General features: G+C 35.5%; 1 protein-coding gene and 1 non-coding gene across 2 annotated transcripts; both read right to left on the bottom strand.

The window, feature by feature from the left end:
* Positions 1 to 8517: 8517 nt before the first annotated feature.
* On the bottom strand, positions 8518 to 12587 carry LOC141690737 (uncharacterized). The gene is made up of 11 exons (XM_074495512.1): positions 12440 to 12587; positions 12332 to 12352; positions 12109 to 12246; positions 11981 to 12010; positions 11874 to 11887; positions 10792 to 11737; positions 10242 to 10700; positions 9869 to 10121; positions 9237 to 9746; positions 8719 to 9146; positions 8518 to 8570 (listed from the first exon to the last, which is right to left on the bottom strand). Exons 1-11 carry the CDS (start codon positions 12585 to 12587, stop codon positions 8518 to 8520), a joined length of 3000 nt encoding a protein of 999 aa, XP_074351613.1.
* Positions 12588 to 19068: 6481 nt separating this feature from the next.
* On the bottom strand, positions 19069 to 19175 carry LOC141694771 (small nucleolar RNA R71). The gene has a single exon (XR_012564054.1). It is a non-coding gene; the product is annotated as a small nucleolar RNA R71 (small nucleolar RNA).
* Between the last annotated feature and the right edge of the window lie 1973 nt (positions 19176 to 21148).

The raw sequence follows: 21148 nt of genomic DNA, 5'->3' as shown, positions 1-21148 counted from the left end.
ACTCTTGCTCCATTTCCCATCAGTAGAACCACCTCCTCTTCCTCAAGAGTCCTACTTCTCCTTGGTCCCTGCAACAATTGCAGATATGAGAACCACAGGCGGTATCGAATACCCAAGTAGAAATTTGATTTAATGACATATTCATTTCTATCATGAACATACCTAAATCAGAAGCGGTAGTCTCACTACCCTTCTTCTTCAATTCTGCAAGGTAAACCTTGCAGTTACTCTTCCAGTGCCCCACCTTGTTACAGTAAAAGCAAACAATTTTGCTCTCGGGGTCTTCAGCTTTTGGTGGAACCGGCGTTTTCTCACCTACTTTCTTCTTCTTGGAAGAGTTCCTCTTCCTTTTCTTAGGATTGGAACCTTCACCAATTAGAAGAACAGAACTCTTCTTAGGGGGAAAATTCGATTCCGCAGTCTTCAACATGTTATGGAGTTCAGGCAGGCTGACATCTAACTTATTCATGTGAAAGTTCACAACAAACTGCGAGAACGAACTCGGAAGCGATTGCAAGACCAAGTCTTGGCTCAGTTCCCCATCCATGGCAAAACAAAGTTGTCCAAGATGTTCAATCAAATTGATCATCTTAAGTACATGGTCATTCACAGATGATCCCTCAGACATCCTACAACCGAACAGCTCCTTCGATATCTCATATCGAGCTGTCCTCCCCGCCATATCATATAACTCTTGTAGATGCATGAGGATAGTGTGAGCATCCATATGCTCATGTTGCTTCTGTAGCTCAATGTTCATGGAAGCTGGCATGATGCATTGAGCAACATTTGCATCATCTATCCACTTACGATACACAACGTGTTCATCATTATGTGCATCACTAGCAGGTTCAGTAGGCTTAGGTGAGTCAATCACGTATTCCAGCTTCTCAATCCTGAGAACAATTCTCAAGTTTCGAAGCCAGTCAGCATAATTAGGACCAGTCAATTTGTGAGCATCCAGTATGCTCCTGAGTGATAGTGCAGAAGACATAACGTACAAAGTAAATCTGTAAATGATAAACACATAACAACATTTAGCAAATATTCGATTTCATTTTAAAACACTATATGAATCGGGTCTTTATTCATAAGTGGCTCCCACTAGTTTTCCTAATTTATTCAACCCCCTACGTGAAAAATTAAGCATTCATAATGCTAGTGAGAATAGGGATCCTACATTCCATTACACGACCCCGGCTGTAGCACGAACCGCCATGTAATGTTCAATAGGCAGACAACTTTTGTCAATTACATCTCATGTTATTCCCTAATCAAACTTTAGCCTCTTGAATAATTGAGTCTCGGCTGTAGCACGACAAACTCAATATTCTAAGTCAAGTCTAACCCAACATTCCGTACAGTTGAATCAGTCCCCAAAGGCCCACGGCTATAGCACGTACCGACCTTTAGATTCTTATTCAATGTACACATCTCTATGTAATAGACAAGTATTTCTTATTTCGAAATCAAAGCCCTCGACTGTAGCACGAACCGACAATGATTCAAAAATAAGAACTACTTTCTATCATGTTGGAAGGCTATGACCGACACAAGCCCGTTGTATCATTGGCCAATTACTACTTGATATTATTTAATTTTAGAGGGATTATATTACGTTACAATCATAATCATATTATAAAGAGATTCTTCCTTTTAAATTAAATATTTCAAATCAATAATCAATAATCAGACGATTCCCAGATCGGGTGGAGCATTGTCAAGAGGCGTCACTTAATAACCCTTTCTTACAGATAGAAATCTGTTGTTGACAGAATCATCCTTTCTCTCATATCGAAAATTCATATTCAATTACGTGTTTCACAAACACGAGAATCTCATGATTGTACTCATAATATTATTCTTAAGGTTATGAAACAATTTCACTATACTAGGTTGTCTAACAAACGCCTTATGTTCATTCAAGTTCACCTAAATCTATCATCGCATGTTAAACTAAGCATATATCACATATATCAACATAAATAAACATCAAGGTAGGCATGTTACATCATCTAGCACATTAGTCTAAGCATTATACATATCTATGTATCACATGAAGCATTTAAAAGCAATTAAAACAGTCAAAAACATTTTTAAAACACTTCATGGAAATATAAACAGTTCAAAACTTTTATATAAACTAAAATTGATCACTCCATTAGATCCGTCTCGGAAAAACGAATCCAACGGTATATTGCACGCCCAAAACGGAGTTACGAAACTCCCAGAAAATCAATTTTAATATCAACAGACGGGCTGTAACGCATGACAGGAACGCGTTACAAGCCCTGTAACGCATTCTGGTGATGCGTTACAGCCCTTTTAAGCCATTAAATGGTGTAACGCATTCCGTGAATGCGCCACAGGTGTGTAACGCATTCCCGGAATGCGTTACACCCCTATAATTTTTTTTTTAATTTGCAGCAGCCGCCGTTTCTCGATTTCCGCGCCTGACACAGACAGCCGTACCTGTTCTTTTTCTTTCTCCATGCAATCAGAAACAACGGCAGACTTTGTACAGATATACAAACATATATATATATATATACTATATATACATATATTTACCTTTTTTAATTACGAATTTTAATTACAAGAATTTCAAAAATTCATAATAAAAAATCTATACATCCTAAAATTATGAAAAAAATACCCAGACGATCTACAACACTTGTAGAACCCAGATCAACATTCAAAATTATTCTGAGAAACTATTTCTCATCAGACAAAATTAAACCATGATATAACTTGTAAAAATCATAACTAATTCATACAAGCACATAAAATTCTGAAATTTTTACCACAGATCTATATGCATACAACCTATGCTCTGATACCATTGTTGGATTTTTAATCGCAGCGGAGCATGGAAAAACACTTTTACACATACAAAATCCAAATAAAAGCATATAAATCGTGAATAAAAATTCGAGGGATCGAATCTAACCTTTTAAAATAATTCGGAGACAACGATCAGAGATCCTTAGCAGTTGTTCCTCAAGTGTGAAGCACTCCACCGGTATCCACCAAGAAAACGATGTTAAGGAGGAAGAAGGAGGTGGAGAGAATTGGGTTTTCCAAACTTTTTGGGTTTTCGGGTTTGATGTGGGTTAGAATAAAATAGGGTCTATAATAGTGTATTTATAGGCAAAATTTTCAGCTGAAATTTTCCCATAAATAATATTATTATTATCCCATTTATTATTCTCATTAATAATTAAAACACCTTTTAATTATTAATCCTTTTTCTAAACACTTTAGAAATAATTCTCTCTCTTGATTTAATTTCCAAAAAATTAAATCCTTAATTAATAATATTAAGAACTTTTCTTAATTAATTTATAATTAATTAAATCTCATTTAATCAATTATTAAATTTGCCAATTAATTATTTATTTCACAAATAAATAATTATTAGCCATTATTAATTAATTCCTCCACCATTAAATCATTCTCCTTTTATGGTGTGACCCTGTAGGTTCAATATTAAGCCGGTAGTAGAAATAAATAATAATAAAACTATTTTATCATTATTTATATAAATTCTCTAATTTATTAAATATGATTAATTAATTAATCACATTTATTCTACATCGTGAGTGATGCTTCTCAACATATCGCGACTATCCGGATAATATGAATTCACTGCTTAGAATACCAAGAACCTGTCAGTGAATAGTTACCGTACAATAAACTCCTTCTACCCTACAATGTCCCGATTAAATACAAGGCATGGATCCCGTGTCAAGCCTATCTAATTCAATCACTTGCTTACCATTTACTATGCGTAGTTCTATGCAAATTAGAAACTCCTTTCTAATTTCATTCACTCTGGCCAGAGATTCCTGAACTAGCATAAGTGGATCAGCGTTGAACATTCGCTTCCTTCACTGGAAGGGGTAGATCCTTTATTGATCATACACTATCTTCGTGTACAAATTCCTATACCCAGAAGAGCCCTAATAATTGTCCCTGGAGACTAAGAACTAAACCAAAGCATAGTTCAGTGTACACAAGATGACTATGATGACCTCAAGTCCAAGGATACTTGTACAACTATCACTAAGCGAACAACTGCGGACACGTGAGTGAACTCCATCAGTTGTTCAGCTAGGCGAGTCATGTTCAGTGAACTTATTCTATAATAAGCACCTACATACTAGCTATAGTGTCACCACACAAATGTCTATGAGAACAGACATCCTTCATAATGAAGCAAGCATAGTATGTACCGATCTTTGCGGATTATTAATTACCAGTTAGTAATCCTATGACCAGGAACTATTTAAGTTTAGAGTTATCATCTTTTTAGGTCTCACTATTATGATCTCATCATAATCCATAAAAAGCTTTACTCTAAACTATGGTATATCTTATTTAAACACTTAAATAGATAAAGCTCGTAATAAAAACAAAATAAGTCTTTATTAATATCAATGAAATCAAAACAGATTACTTAAAAGTTATTCCTAAATCCTAATACATGATTGGACTTAGGACATATTCCTTTCAGTTCATTTATGGTCTTGAAGTTTAGATGGGATAGCTTCTTGTGCCATAACCAACTTTCATCCTGACTTACTTTGCTGAGAAGACAAGTAACTGATTCTGCATTTGATGAATTGAAGTCAGCTAGGTACACATTTCCTTTTCTCACACCAGTGAAAACCACTTTGTTGCTCCTCTTGTTAGTCACAACACAGGCTTCTGTGTTGAAGGATACTGAGTTGCCTTTATCACAAAGCTGGTTGATACTCAACAAATTGTGCTTGAGACCATCCACTAAGGCAACCTCCTCAATGATGACATTGTCTTTTGAAATCAAGCCATATCCCACAGTATAACCCTTGCTGTCATCTCCAAAAGTAATACTTGGGCCAGCTCTCTCCTTGAACTCTATGAGCAGGGTAGAATCACCAGTCATGTGTCTTGAACAACCACTATCCAAGTACCATAGATTCTTTATATTTCCCTGCACACATCAAAATCAAATCAAGTTGATTTTGGTATCCAAGTTTCCTTGGGTCCTGCCTTGTTAGCTTTCTTTTTTGGTTTCTTAGGTTTGATCTCATTTGACTTGCGGATATAAGATTCATCCTTAGTCATTTGAGTTGGACCTTTGAAACCATTCATTACAGGAGAATTATCATGCATATTTTGATTAACATGGAATGGCATGCTATTAGTAAACATGTTATTCCAGTAAGGCATGCTAAATGGCATTTGTGGCATACTAAATGCAGCATAATAAGGATTAGGTGCAAATGGCATATTAGCAAACTGTGCATTCATATTCTGTGTAGACATAGCATTCATAGGCATAGAAGGCATGGCATTTATGTTGGGAAAATGAGGTGGCACAAATATGGAAGTAGGCATGGCAGTTTTGCAATTAACAGACAAATAATTTACACTACCACACTTGACACAAATTTTTCTTGGAGCATATTTATCAGGTGTGTAGTTGTCATGCTTGTTAATTCCTACTTTACCATTTATATTATTTTTCCTTTTAGCCTCTGTTTTAACCTCAATCTTTTCCAGTTTGTCACTCAATTGCTTGACAGTCATATGACCAACATTAGCCTGTTTCTCCTTCTTCACTTGACTAGATTCTCCTGGAACAAAATTCTTGGAAACTGATCCATATTTCTTATTTAACTTGACAAGTTTGGATTTACTCACAAGCTTGCTCACAGTCGACGGATGAGGATTTATATCACTCGACGGATAACATTTTTTGTTATCCGACGGATGACCCTCATCATTCATCGAGTCTACATCTGTTAGCAATCCTTCAACCAAATTGGATTCCAGCTTCTCCTTATTCTTCTTCCAGGCTGCATCACAAAAGGACTCAATACCTTGAACTTTGGTGATTTGAGCATGAACATCACTAGATGTTTTCCATGCCTTAATCACCTCCCGTTCTCGTTTAAGCTGCTTCTTCAAGATCTCTTCTTTCTTCAGGGACTCAGTTAATTCATCCTTAGCAATTTAACACTCAATTCTCAATTTTTCAAATTCAATGAACTGAGACTCTAGCACATTATTCCTCTCACTTAAAAATAAATTATTTTCTTTGATTTTAGCATTTTCCTTAGTAAGAGACTTAAGTGTAACACACAAATTATATAATTCTGTAGACATGTCATTTATTGCATTATTACACTCAGCTTTAGATAAATGTGCAAGGTTAGTGGTGATTACCTGATTACTTGAAGAACTTGTCTCTGTTTCATCAGACTTGGCCATTAGGGCTAGATTGACATAGCTGACATCCTCATCCTCATCCAGACCATCTGCTGCCCAGTCATTTTCTTATGTAATGAAAGCCCTTTCCTTTTGTTTGAGCAACTTAAAATATTTCTGTTTATAATCCACAGGCTCAAACTTTTTCTTGCTGGAATCTGACTTTCTACACTCACTGGCAAAGTGCCCTGGCAAACCACATTTGAAACATTTGCATTTTGATTTATCCACCATGTTTCTATTTAGCTTGGCTGCTCCAAAGTTCTTCTTGAACTTGAGCTTGGCAAATCTTCTGGAAAGAAATGCTAGATGTTCATCAATATCTTCCATGTCATCTTGGCTCAAAGAATCTTCATTTTCTGCTACCAGCCCCTTGCCCTTATTTTCACAGACCTTTGAAGTTGATTCAACAGCTTCCATCTTCATCTTCTTCTCTTTTTCTAACTCAGCAACTAGTGCAATGGATCCTCCTTTCTTCTTTCCTCTCTCCATCCTCTCATCTTGCTCTATTTCAAGCTCATAAGTTTTCAGGATGCCATACAGTCTCTCCAAAGTAAACTCCTTGTAATCTTGAGAATTTCTCAATGAGATTGTCATAGGTTTCCATTCCTTTGGAAGAGATCTAAGGAACTTAAGATTGGAGTCTTTTGTCTGATAGACCCTTCCATGCAATTTTAGAGCATTTAGTAGTTTTTGAAATCTACTAAAAATGTCAGTGAGAGACTCACTATCTTCACTGTGAAAGTGCTCATATTGCTGAATTAGTAGCTGCATCTTGTTTTCTCTAACTTGTTTAGTGCCATCACAGATAATCTGTATTGTATCCCAAACTTCCTTGGCAGTTTTGCAATTGATGATGTTGTCAAACATGTCACCATCAACTCCATTGAACATGATATTCATGGCCTTCTTATCTTTCCTGACTTGTTCAATATCAGGATCAGACCATTCATGCCTTGGCTTGGGGACAGATGGCTCATTTCCAGTTGCAGCTCTCATTGGTACATGAGGGCCTCTTTCTATGCAATCTACATAGGCCTCATCTTGAGAAAGTAAATGAAGATGCATCTTTACCTTCCAGTGATGGTAATTATCTTTGTCCATTGACTCCAACATCCTTCTTGTTCATCTTGTTGTTTTGTTGTGATCTTTAAACTCTTTGTTTATCAAGAGCTTGCTCTGATACCAATTGTTAGTCCCTAACAATGCAACAAGAATTACAGAAGGGGGGTTGAATGGAATTCTTGAACCTTTTTCTCAAACTATAAAATGTTCTATCTTAATAATATATAAGTGTTTGATTTGCAAAGTGCGGAATAAGAAGTTATTAAAATCAAAACACAAGTAATTAAAAACACAAGTTTTTTAAAAACTTTCTGGTGGATTTGAATGTATCCACCAGAGATATATATTATATCAAGAGAACTCTGTGTAGTAAGATTTGCTCACAGCTGCTTACAAATATGAACAACTAAGTTTACAGAGAAATACTAAGAATACAACTTACAAATGTTTCTCTGAGAATATATTTGCTTAGTGTTCTTGTTGTTCTATTTGCTACTTCTTGGTTTATATATCACCAAGATTACAAAGCAATAAGACAAGATAATAAAACAAAACCTATCAAGTCTAATATTATGCTGCTTCGTTACTCTATTACAGCATCTTTGAATATCTTCATAATAGCATGGAAATGGCAATGCTTCTTTGTTCTCTAAAACCCAGTTGAATAGGCTTCCACATTCCTTTTATATACACTCGACGCATGTGACTGTGTTGTCACTGTCAACTGATGTTTGAATTGATTATCCGTCGGGTACATGATCATCCGTCGGGTACATGATCATCCGTCGGGTTGCCTTGTTGATCATCTATCGAGTGGCATTGTTGTTTATGCGTCGGGTAGCAATCTGGCACTTGAATTTATTTCATTTATACAGAATTACAAGACATCATCTATGTACAATTAATCAACTTATTCTGCATATCTAATTATAGTCAACATGACTTGAGTGCTACTACAGAATCTAAACAAGGTGTATGCAGAAATGTGCTACAGACTCATTATTACACAAGCTACTCACTCGATGGATAATTAATTATCATCCGTCGGGACTATATTGAGCCATCCGTCGGGACTATATTCCTTATCCGTCGAGTGCTACATTTTTCACTAAGTAAAATCTACTAAGGTGTTTTGTTAATGAAATCATCACGTTCACAACATATCCACAACATGGTATAGTAGTGATATTTTAAATTTTAAGTGCGAGGAATATCTTTAATTAATTGAGGCAGAATTAGAATTCTATAATCTGATACATAGAAATTATAGTTAAGAAGGAAAAATGAGTTCATTAAAACCATGTAAAATATAACAACTTTTAGCTCAATATAACACATCAACATGACTTCAGTTATATCTCCAGAAATATGAGACATAAATTAAATAGTTCAAATTACCTTGTAGATTTATGTTCTGGATATCTGATTCACTTAGCTGGAGATTAACGTTTCCAGAAATTTTACGCCATGAGTAGAGAACATCATCTGCCATTGCTTTCCAATGTTGTTGCCATAGTTTCAAAGGATCTGCCACCTGATTATTAGATAATATGAATACAAACAATTGTCTCAGCTGAAAGGGCATAGCATGATTTGAATTCTCGGTCATGGCGACATCCCATTGTTTGTCATCCTTTAATAGGCTAAGAGCATCACATGCCTCTTTGTATGTATTATACACAATGCCATTAACAGTTCTGAGGTCTTTGAAAGATGTTGCTCCTTTAATGTGCATAAAAATCATACGCAGATAAAATGTTTCTCCAGAAGATGCATGAACATCAGATAAATGCCCAAAAACTGTACCACGTTCACGAATCTTCCACCTGTTTTGATCATGTTTCCAAGTAAAATTCTGAGGAAACTAATGATATGTAAACTGTCTTGCCTCTGGTATGTTTTTATTTTCCTGAAACCATCCTTCCAATTTGCTAAATCTCTTTTTAGCCTTCTCCGCAACATCTTGAAGATTTTCATGTTGCTTAAAAGACACACTCTTTTCGCCTTCCAAATGCACTGGAAAACGCTCAATAGTAGGAAAATGATGATGTATGTCAAATCCTAAAAGACGCCAGGCAGCTTCCGAAGCACATATGTAACGACCATCAAGGAAATTTTTTATTTCATCATTTGACTTTGGTTTTGAAGATGAAGTGCTTGCTTCATTTCCTTGCTGTTTTTTCCTCAGAATCATGGTAGTCATATTGTGACCTTTCAAGCAGTATTTAAATAGATACTTCAAAGATCGCGAACTGTTACAAACCTCCAAATTAATATGACAGTGGAAACGGACTAATAAATCCCTATTATAAGGAACCACGTATTGGTTATCAAGTTCCACTCCTTTCTTTGTCACAGTCAATCCTGTGCGTCGTCTACGATATACAGGAAAGCCACAATCGTCAAAAAATGTGTGAGCATTAAACCTGGATAAGGAAAAAAAGGATGGTTATTATATTGCTACATTTATATTGTTAAATCTTGGTATAAAAACACAGGCTTATTAAACATATACCAATGCAAATGCCAAATATGAAAAAATCAACACCTTTTAGGAAAATGGCGACCATAATTCCCCTTCACCATGCAAGGAGAGTAGGAGTAATCTTTTCCACATGGCCCATGAATCATGTGACTGTTGACAACATTAAAACCAATAGGATCATGATTTTTATCTGGTATTTCAGCTGAGATTAACTGATTAATGTCATCAACATTTTGTGGGTGATCTCTCGGGTGCAACCATATCAACATGTGACAGTGAGGAAGACCGCGCTTTTGGAATTCAATTACATGCATTACTATAAAAGAAAGAAACAGTAATATATTTATTTACGACTTTAAAAGGTATAAACAATATGTAATAAACAAAGATTTTATAATTGTAAGGAAGAAACTAAATCATAAGAGTGCATTACTACCTCCTATGCATTTCCCAAAATAATTCTTGTTTTTGATAAGGTCCAGCAACTGGTCAAGTTTTAACTTGAAAACTCTTGCTGTCACATCAGGTTTGTCAGCAACATCTACTCCAGGGAAAAATTTCATCATACTCTTAATCTCAGGCCATTGTTTATTACACGTCATTGTCAAAAATAGGGATGGATGACCGATGGTACGATAAATAGCTAATGAATCTTTGAAGTATTGATTCATATATCTTTCCAAACCAGTGTGAGTTGCAGGAAGGATAACATTCTTGCCTTTTGTAGATGGATTTGTATCACCTTTTGATACTGAATCATGAATAGATTTATAAAGATCAGACCTTATTATATTCTGATGAGCTCGAATCCAGTCCAGTCTATATTGCTCAACTGCTGCAAAGGCATCTACCACAAATTGTTGCCATAAACGACCGCCAAGATGAAGATTCATGCCTGTTATAGTAAATATAAAGTTAGCACTAAAGATATAATTCTGAGCACAACCCTAATATATTATGCATCAGAAGACAGTGGTTAAAAGTACCTTCTTCTGGGCGTATCATTAATTTACAAGCATAATATTCTCGCATTGTGACAATAGTTCTGTGCTGAGTCTCATCTGGATGTAGATCACTTACATTCTCATCCGGCACTTTAGGCTTCTTGTTGTGAAGGGGAATATCTAGATGAAAACCATCATCACCATAAGGAAAAAGCAACGGATTTTGAACCTGCATAAAGTACTTGTAGGTTTCATATATTCTTTTCAGATACATCTGCTTTGTTTGAACGACAATATCTCTAAATGGGCAAGTATCATCGCTATCTCCAACTACCAAGGCTGCCACCTCATTTGAAGGTCCAACCTGGTTTTTCCTGCCAGAGGCTGACTTAGATGAAACCAAAAGCAAACTAAAGTCGTCTATTTCACCAAGATTAATACGATCACGCGCATAACAAAAACCTTCTGCCAATTGATTATTTTCGTCAAGCATCTTTAACAACCCTTCTACAATATCTGGATCAAGCACTTCCGAGCCAGGTACTGCATTCATGCGATTTTCTATTTCATTTTCAGTGTCATACATATACAGTTGGCAGAATTTTGCTGGTTGACCATCCTTGGGTTTAAGGCTTCCAATTAGATGATAGTTTTGGCCATTAAGTTTAAAACAGTAAGGCCCTCCTCCATTGTTAATTTTTCGGTCTATTTTGCCACCAATTGAGGTGAACTGAAATAGGGAATTATATGTTCTTATGTTGAGCTTGAAGTGATCAAATTTTTCACCTCCAGATAGCAAAGAAGCGGAGGAAGGGAGGAGGATGATTTTCAGCAGGAAGCTTAACTTGACCATCTTTGCAACACATTGTAAAAGTTGGTGTGCTATTCTTCGATGATTTATTATTTCGGTCTTCATTCCACATTCGTGCGTTACACTTCTGAAATACCTTAGATGGAGGCCTGAGGTCCATGTATCTCGTCCATAAATCTAACAATAAAAATTAATATAAAGATAAAAATGTCATAGTTTCATAAATTATGTTTCCTTTGTGACGTAGTTAAAATATTTATGCTACCCGGGAAATATTGATTATTGTCTTCTTCATCATCGGATAAGTACTCACCTTTATGAGATGTACTATGATAATAATAAAGAAATAGATTAATGGTCATCTAAATAGGATAATCATTGAGGTTTGATTGTAATGAGTGGTTATCAGTTTGAACATACCTTCAGCATCTGAGTCATCTGCATTATCATCTGAAAAAAATAATATATAGAAATATAATTTTTTCTGGTAAATACAAAATGGCTTATTTTCTAAAAAACTGACTGAAATCTATCTCAATATATTTTACCAGAAATATATTGCTCATAGTCCGGCATGTGTTCAATTGGTATCTCAGCAGCATCGTTGAATGCTTCAAACAAATTCCTTTTACCAGACGCAGAAGAACCGTCATTTGCTCTAGGCGTTCTTATTGAATCATTGTTATCTGAAATTGATATTAGAGAATGCTATTCTAATTTAAATCATAAACATGTACGAAACTATATAGGCTCACAAAGACGGGGACATACCATGTGAAGCTGGAAACCAAACTGAGTATAAATAATAGAAAACATCAGTTCAAGGTTGCAATACTTTTTAATATTGTGTGATGTTGACTAATGAGTATGTCGGAATACCTGGCCTTTTGACACCAATTTGCTCAGGCTCTGGAATATGAACTGTTACACGTCTCTTACGCTGATTTTTTTTAGCTTGTGAAGGAGTTTCAAGCATGCGATGATCAAGTTGAGCCTGATTTATGTTCAAATTTGACTTCTGATGCATTTGTAAACATGTGTTTGTGAACAAGTTTTAAAAAATCAGTATCAACCTGAAATAATATGAATTAGAATAATCATCCAACATTTAAAAAAGGTGTGGGTTAAAAAATAATGAATGCCTCTGTTGAGAACGTGGTTCTCGTTAATGCGTTCAGATACGGGATGAATTCTTGATGCAGGTAGTTGGAATTTTGGTTGATTCATCTTAGCCAATGGACCATTCTGGATAAGTTGGGATAAAGGAGTCCTTAATCCTACACCTTTGACAACTGTTTTTTTATACATTAAGACATTAATGTTGTTAAATAGATAATAGAATATGGAGACTATTGACAAAAAAATAAAGAATACTAAAATGTTTAGCCTCTATGTTAATATAGTACTTGATCCTTTGTCAGCTATGCTATGTCCATGTTGTACTGCATTGTTCACATGTGTTTGCCATGAATTAGAAGAACATTGAACAAAGGATGTACAAACATAAAACATGGTAGACGAACATTGAACTCCTTAATAATAATTAATAATGATTAAAAAAATATAATAACCTGACGACGAATTTCCGCTTGACTGAGTAAAATTAAGTCCATTCAGTCTTCTCTAAGACGGAGAAAGGACATTTGCAGGGAGAACACAGTGACCTTTAAATCGTGTTTTAAGAGTTTTTAGAGAAATTAGAAGCAAAATATAATGGTCAATGCTGGAAACAGGAGTGTCACTGAACTATTTTATGCAGGTATTATTAATGATTTAACTATTACGTTTTTTTGTTGATGAGAAATAAGGATAAAGCGAGATTCATCCTAGCGAGATACATATAGCTGGTTAATGTTGCAGGCCCTGAGGAAGACAAAAATTCTACAATTGCTGTTGAAAAACTGCAGAAAACTGCAAAATTCTACTTGAAGAAATCTGCAGAAAATTTAAAAATCTGCTACTTGAAAACTGCAGAAAACTGTTGTGGAAAACTGCAGAATTCTACTTCAAAAAATCTGCAGAAATTTAAAAAATTTGTTACTTTAAAAGTGCAGAAAACTGCTGTGGAAAACTGCATAAAATAGCAGAATTCTGCTTCAAAAAATATGCAGGAATTTAAAAAATCTGCTACTTGAAAAGTGCAGAAAACTGTTGTGGAAAACTGCAGAAAACAGCAGAATTCTGCTTAAAAGAATCTGCAGAAATTTATTAAATCTGCTACTTAAAAAGTGTAGAAAACTTATATAAAAAAATATGCTGCATAAATCTTTTATTAAAAATATGCTGTATAAATATTTTATAAAAAATGAATCAAAATTCTGCATAAAAATATCAAATTGTTCCTAGTTTCAATGTAAAATGCCATATATCATGCATAAATACATTTATATCTGTAAATTCTTTCAATGACAGTTAAAAAATCTAACGCAAAGGGTGTACAGACATAAAACATGGTAGACGAACATTGAACTCCTTAATAATAATTAATAAGGATTAAAAAATATAATAACCTGACGGCGAATTTCTGCTTGACTGAGTAGAATCAAGTCCATTTAGTCTTCTCTAAGACGGAGAAAGAACATTTTCAGGGAGTACACAACGACCTTTAAATCCTGTTTTAAGAGTTTTTAAAGAAATTAAAAGCACAATATAATGGTCAATGCTGCAAACGGGAGTGTCACTGAACTATTTTATGCAGGTTTATTGATGAGAAATAAGAGTAAAGCGAGATACATCCTAGCGAGATACATATAGCTGGTTAATATTGCAGATCATGAGGAAGAAATTTAAAAAATCTGCAGAAATTCATAACACTGTTATATGTATATTATTAATTTATGCAGTATTGTATAAAAACCTGAGGAGCTCTGTAAATGGGCTGTACCACTTCCTGGAGATGCCACATCAGTTTTTAAGGTGTTAGGGTATAATGGAGAACTTTCAATTTTTTGATAACCAACCTGAATCCAATGCCATAAAAATCATTAGACCATGAAATTCTAAACATATTTGGTCCCCTAAATCAATAATCATTAAAAATGACTATATTTAGTTAATAAGAATTACAACTAAAATAAAACAAACCATTAAATACTGATGAACACATATTGGGATCTCTGTTTTCAGAGATTGTAGAATTCGGGATGTGACTATGTTCACCCATGATCGTGGTACACTATATACTTTTTTTTCTTCTTGATACTACAAAAGAACATTGCAAAATTATGGATCAAAAATCCTAAGTGAACAAAATTTAAATACATAGACTTTTCTTATATATAAGTTGACATACCATTTGGTTTGGACGAAGGAGATAATGGATTGTTCTGTACTCGTTTATGACCTTGTAATACAATACATTAAAACATCAAATATTATGTAAAGTTTTAGAGATTGATATAAAAATTGATGAAAAGAAGTGGTCTTACTTGAGCGTTCCATGAATGTGGCTTAAAAAGAGCTAAACAACAATGAAAGTAATGAAAAAATGTAGAGTTTTCATGAAATTGAGTAACACAGAAGTTTGTTGAGAGGGGTTTTCTTTTTAGTTTTAAATACACAAAACTAGCCCGTAAAGTTTGGGAAGTTATGAAATCATCATGTTTTAACGTGATGTTTGGTGCCAGACCCATGAAGCAATTGGGTCGATCCAAATGAATGGATAGTCCATGCTGAAATAGTTCAATGCCTGTTTATTTTTAAAAATGGGTTGACCTAAGATTGTTAATGGATATCTTAGTGATAGGAAGAATTAGGAATATATTGATATTGATAGCAGATGAATTAGTGTTGTAAGGAAACCAATAATTATCATTGAATTAGTGTTGTAACATATGTGAGAAAATTATTCAAATCTTTCCTTAAATAAGATGTTTAAATTTTAAAATTCATAAAATTTCCATGTTTAGTGTTGTGATGGGTAAAAAAATGGGTAAACTTATATGGATATATCCATGGATATATAGATTTTATACTTAATATGGGTCATGGGTAAATTTATTTATCCATTGGGTAAATTTTGTGGATATATCCATGGATCTAGTGATTTTATACTTAATATGGGTTATGGGTAAAAAAAATTACCCATTTGGAAAATGGGTAAATTAAGGAGTACACTTTAAGAATATATAGATATGCAATTATGTATTTTTATTCATATTCATAATTTTAATAGCTTATTAAACAAACGTTGAAATCCAAAAATATGAATGTGACAAAAGTCTTTAGTTGACATGATTAACTACGAACACTCAAGTGAAACCACTTAAAACGGTGATATCAATATAAATATATTCGCATTTATTAACATGATTAATCAAAATATCAATTAGTTATGTTCAGAGATGCACAAAAAGTCCTCTAAAACGGATTTTGACTAATTCATAAAAAGTTTGGATTTTTTGTCAAAGTTTTGACCGAATTTTGACTTTGACTAGGCTGGGTTTCTTAAAATATATATAAGCCTTTATACGTTTTTGAGACCGACGCAAGGTCGGCTGCGTCGGGCCTTTCTCGATTCCAAACTGGGTCAGACGAGACTTTTCTCATATCCAAACTGGAGTAAGCCGATTTATTATGAGTTTGATAAATCTATATTTATTATTATATATTTGATTTATGGTCTAATACCTTAAATTTCAAAAATAATTCATTTGTTTATTGATTTAATGATAAATTAATTGACTATTCGTATACTTCATTTACAGTTTACTCATGTATGATAAATTTTAATATATAAATATAAGTTTTAAACAATGAACTTATAAATGTACGTGTGTTTTAAGTTTTTTTTTTACATGTACTAGTTTAAATATGTATAATGTAAATATTGTTGTGAATTGATTTGTCACGTGGTTAAACATGTAATAGTAAGGCTAAACTTTAGGTGTAGAATTGTTACCATGTGAATTAATTACATGTCCCCTTTCACTTGCTATAAATATAGCTTGAATCCGTGAATGAAAAATACACTGAGCATTCTTTCTCTACTCTTTCTCCTGTTCATCTTGCTCTCTCTCTTTCTCTCTCCGATCAAATATAGTAGCTCTTTTACCAGCTCTTTTATTGTTACTATAGTCAGTATTTTATAACACGTTATTAGCACGAAGCGCTACCGAAACTGAGAAGGTATAATTTTAATTTAAATATACATATATATATATGAGTAGACGTGGTTACACCCTCTACATATAATTTATATATATATATATGACCGTAGTAGATGTGGTTACACCCTCTACTAATAATTTCAATATATATGGTCGGAGCACCGCCTATTAAAATTATTTTATGGTACCATTTAATTTTGGGTAATACCGAAGTATAGTGAGAACCTTAATTTATAAATTGCATACTTATCAGATAATAACTTTTTGCCCCTGACTAACTTATGCAGGATTGTCCACTTTGATTTATTATTGATCGGAGATAACCTACATACGCAGACGTCCGTATGGCGGGTGAAAATTGATAAGTGGATTTTATATCCACTTGGAACGCTTTATTACAAGCTTAAATTGGTGTTTTGGACTCAAGTTGTTGGTATTTTGATGTGTTTTTGTGTTATTGCATTTCAGGTATCAGTTATATGAAGAAAAGAGCTTTTAAAGGAAATATGATAAAAAGTGATCAGATTTGGAAGCTAAGGCCATTGTCAAGTTGCAGAGAATCTCAATAGCTTCGCGTGGGCAGTTGAATCGCCTAATTCTGACAAGTAGAACTCAAGTTATGGCCAAAACAAGATTCATCAAAAAATTTTCCAAACAGGAACTGAGCGCCTGCCCAGGAGAGCTGAGCGGCCGCCCAGGAGAGCTGAGCGGCCGCCCAGGAGAGCTGAGCGCCCGCCCGGAGAGCTGAGCGCCCGCCCAAGGCGCGGTTGGTCGCTGATTTTGCTGAGAAAACTTTTTTTGAGTGGAATTTGACGATTTTAAGGGTCCAGGTCCACTATTGGCGTATATATACTTAAAAAAAAGGGTTTTCATCATTCGGGAAGATTGGGATACCAAGGAGAAGACTTAGAAGCACAAAACAACTCCAAAAAAGAAGATCTTGTTTTCAACTTGTGATTCTTTGAATTAGTTATAACTTTGGATGCTCATTTTCGTTATTGTTGAACCTAGATCTCATTTATTTGTGCTCTAATTATTATTCAGTTTATTAAGGTCTTGTTTTATACCATGCTTTCATTGGAACCCATGGTGACGATGAGTTCAATTATGGGTTAATCGTTATCATGGGATTCTAGCGGATTTACTTATGGATTTCAATAATTAATTTATTTTGAGATCTTGGTGTGTGGTGATTGATTGATATCCTAGTATTGGTTGTGCTTATTCGTCTTATGTGCGTAGCTAACATATAAGATAGCGTGTTAATCTCTATTGAAGCGACAGTGAATATAGAGGTTTAGAACTTGCCATACTAGCATAGGTTCATGTATGTGTATGCATGATTCGTAGGTAACTCTAACCATTTTACTTGTCCAATGTAATCATTATGGATAACTTGTGCGTAAACCGTTATGTTGTCAAATTCTATAGACATATAGGGTCTCAATATAATTGGTGCCTATTCAGCTTCTATCTCTTTTGTGGATGTCTGGTAGAATGGTACTCGTGCAACGAAAGTTGGCGTTTATCAATTTCGTGTTATCTGATTAGTGTCATCACCATCACATGCTAAGGTTAAGAATGAAAAGGCTATTGAATGAAGTAGTAATGAAGTTAGGATCCCAAGTTTGTCATATATAGTAATTCAACCTCAATTCTCTTAGTTAATGTTATTAAGTATAATCTCTTAGTTTAATAAAAACCCAATTTGTTATTTGTCTTAGCATTGAGCGATAATCATACATTGTTGCATAGGTGCATAAATTGAACTTAACCTAAACCAGTCTCTGTGGGAACGAATCTGATTTATATCTTATACTACTTGCGAACGCGTATACTTGCGTGAATATTAGCGCGTGTTTTCGCCCTAACAAGTCTTTGGCGCCGCTGCCGGGGACTCGGTGTTAATTTTTTAGTTTATGTGCTTGTCATCAGTGGTCGTTATAGTTCACTGACTCGGATTCTTTTACTTTCATGATTTATTTGTTTGTGTTTCAGGTACTCATTACAATGGGAGATCCAGCAGCACGAACGAAAGCCTTGATGGATTTTTCTCAACCCAAGATTAATGACATTCAATCTAGCATTGTCTGGCCAGCTATCACAGCTAATTCCTTTGAGATCAAGCCTGGCATAATTCAATGGATGCAGAATTCAATCCAGTTTGGGGGTTCTCCAACTGAAGATCCCAATATGCACATTAGGAACTTTATTGAGATCTGCGACACCTTCAAGTTCAATGGTGTTTCTGAAGATGCTGTGAAGCTGAGACTGTTCCCATTCTCTTTAAGGGACAAGGTTAAGAGCTGGTTACACTCTCTACCAGCTGGTTCGATTACTACTTGGGAAGATCTTGCTCAGAAGTTTCTTACTAAATTCTTCCCTATGGCGAAGACAACTGCATTCAGAAATGCTATTACTCAATTTGCACAACAAATGGGAGAATCTTTATATGAAGCTTGGGAGTGCTATAAGGAGATGCCTAGGAAGTGTCCTCATCATGGAATGCCTAATTGGATGATCATCAATTATTTTTACAATGGGTTGGGAGCACAATCCAGACCCATGCTCGATGCAGCAGTAGGTGGAGCATTATGGGCAAAGAGCTATGAGGAAGCTTATGATCTAATTGAACTGATAGCTGCTAATGAATATAAGTATCCAGCACAGAGATTACCACAGGGCAAGGTAGCAGGAGTTCTTGAAGTGGATACAGCTATGGCTATCACTGCACAACTGAAGGCGTTGTCTATGAAGATCGATTCTTTGGCTAAATATGGTGTTAAGTAGATAACCAGTGTTTGTGAGCTGTGTGCAGGTCCGTATGCGACAGAGCAATGCGCTATATCCAGTTCCTGCCACTTATTATCCTAACAACTGGAATCATCCTAACTTCAGCTGGAGCAACAATCAGAATGCGATGCAACAACCATTCCAACAGTTTGGAAATAAGCTATTCAACCCTCCTGGTTTTTAGCAACAATTTGCACCAAGACAACGACTCCAACTTCAACAACAAAATCATGATGCAGGTTTATCTTCGAATGAAAAATCTGAATTGGAGGAGTTGAGGCTTATGTGCAAAAACCAGGCTCTTATATGGCAAAGCCAGGCTGTTTCTATCAAGACTCTGGAGAACCAAATAGGGTAAATTGTTAATGCCTTATTGAATCGGCCACCAGGAATGCTTTCTAGTGCTACAAAAGCCAATCCAGGAAAGAGGAAAGTTGAAGAACATGTGAACGCCATCACCTTAAGGTCTGGAAAGGTTGTAAGCCCCCAAATTCAGCAAGATGAAGAGCTTGAAAAGTCTTAAGTTCCAGAATCTGAAGTTTTGGCTGAAGAAGATGTGCAGAATGAAATAGAGGTGGAACCAAGGAAGACTACTGTGGAACACACTCCTCCTGAGGGTAATACAGGGGAGAAACAGATCTATCCTCCACCTCCTTTTCCTAAGAGGTTGCAGAGGAAAAAGCTGGAAAAGCAGTTTGAGAAGTTTCTGGAGGTGTTCAAGAAACTTCATATCAACATACCTTTCGCTGAAGCTCTTGAACAGATGCCTAGCTATGCGAGGTTTATGAAAGGTATTGTCTCTCGGAAAGTGAAGCTCGATGACTTAGAGACCGTTGCTCTAACGGAGGAATGCAGTGTTGCACTGCAACATAAGTTTCCTCCGAAGCTTAAAGATCCTGGAAGCTTCACTATTCCTTGCACCATCAGAAACTTGTCATTCGACAAGTGTTTATGTGATTTAGGAGCTAGCATCAATCTGATGCCCTTATCTATCTTCAAGAAGCTTGGTCTGCCTGATCCGAAACCAACATACATGTCATTGCAACTACCTGACCGTTCCATCGCTTATCCACGAGGTATAGTGGAGGATGTCTTGGTCAAGGTGGATAAACTCTTCTTCCCTGCTGACTTTGTAATTCTTGATTTCGAGGAAGATAAGAAGATTCCCATTATTTTGGGAAGACCATTCTTGGCTACAGGCTGAACTATGATCGATGTGCAAAAAGGAGAGCTTTTGATGAAGGTTTACGATCAAAAGGTCACTTTTAATGTGTTCAAGGAAATAAAGTTACCCACAGCTAAAGAGGAGTGCTTTAAAGTAGAGTAATTGCAGGTTTTGAATGCACCTCCGTGGGAGAAGAAGTTGGATATGCCATTCGATTCTCTTGGGTTAGCAGAGCTGAAAATTTCTCAGGAGCGTCTCGAGTCGTCTGTTGAAGATGCTCCCACACTTGAGCTCAACCCACTGCCAGATCACTTGAGTTATGCATTCTTAGGTGCACCCCCTGACAAGGGGTTGAGATATATTTTTGATGATGTAGAGGGTGGTCGAACGGATCTTCCAGTGCCTACAGAGGGTTCTTTTCATGTGCCACAGACAGTTGATAGGTTTGGTCTTGGTGATGAGCAGTATAGGCAAGTGACTAGGCGTATGGAGGCCATGCACGACATTCACCATCGTTTTGCT

The sequence above is a fragment of the Apium graveolens genome, chromosome 10, assembly GCF_009905375.1.
Source record: "Apium graveolens cultivar Ventura chromosome 10, ASM990537v1, whole genome shotgun sequence".
Lineage (NCBI taxonomy): Eukaryota > Viridiplantae > Streptophyta > Magnoliopsida > Apiales > Apiaceae > Apium > Apium graveolens.
The sequence above is the reverse complement of the archived record's forward strand: the minus strand, read 5'-3'. Positions and strand labels throughout refer to the sequence as shown.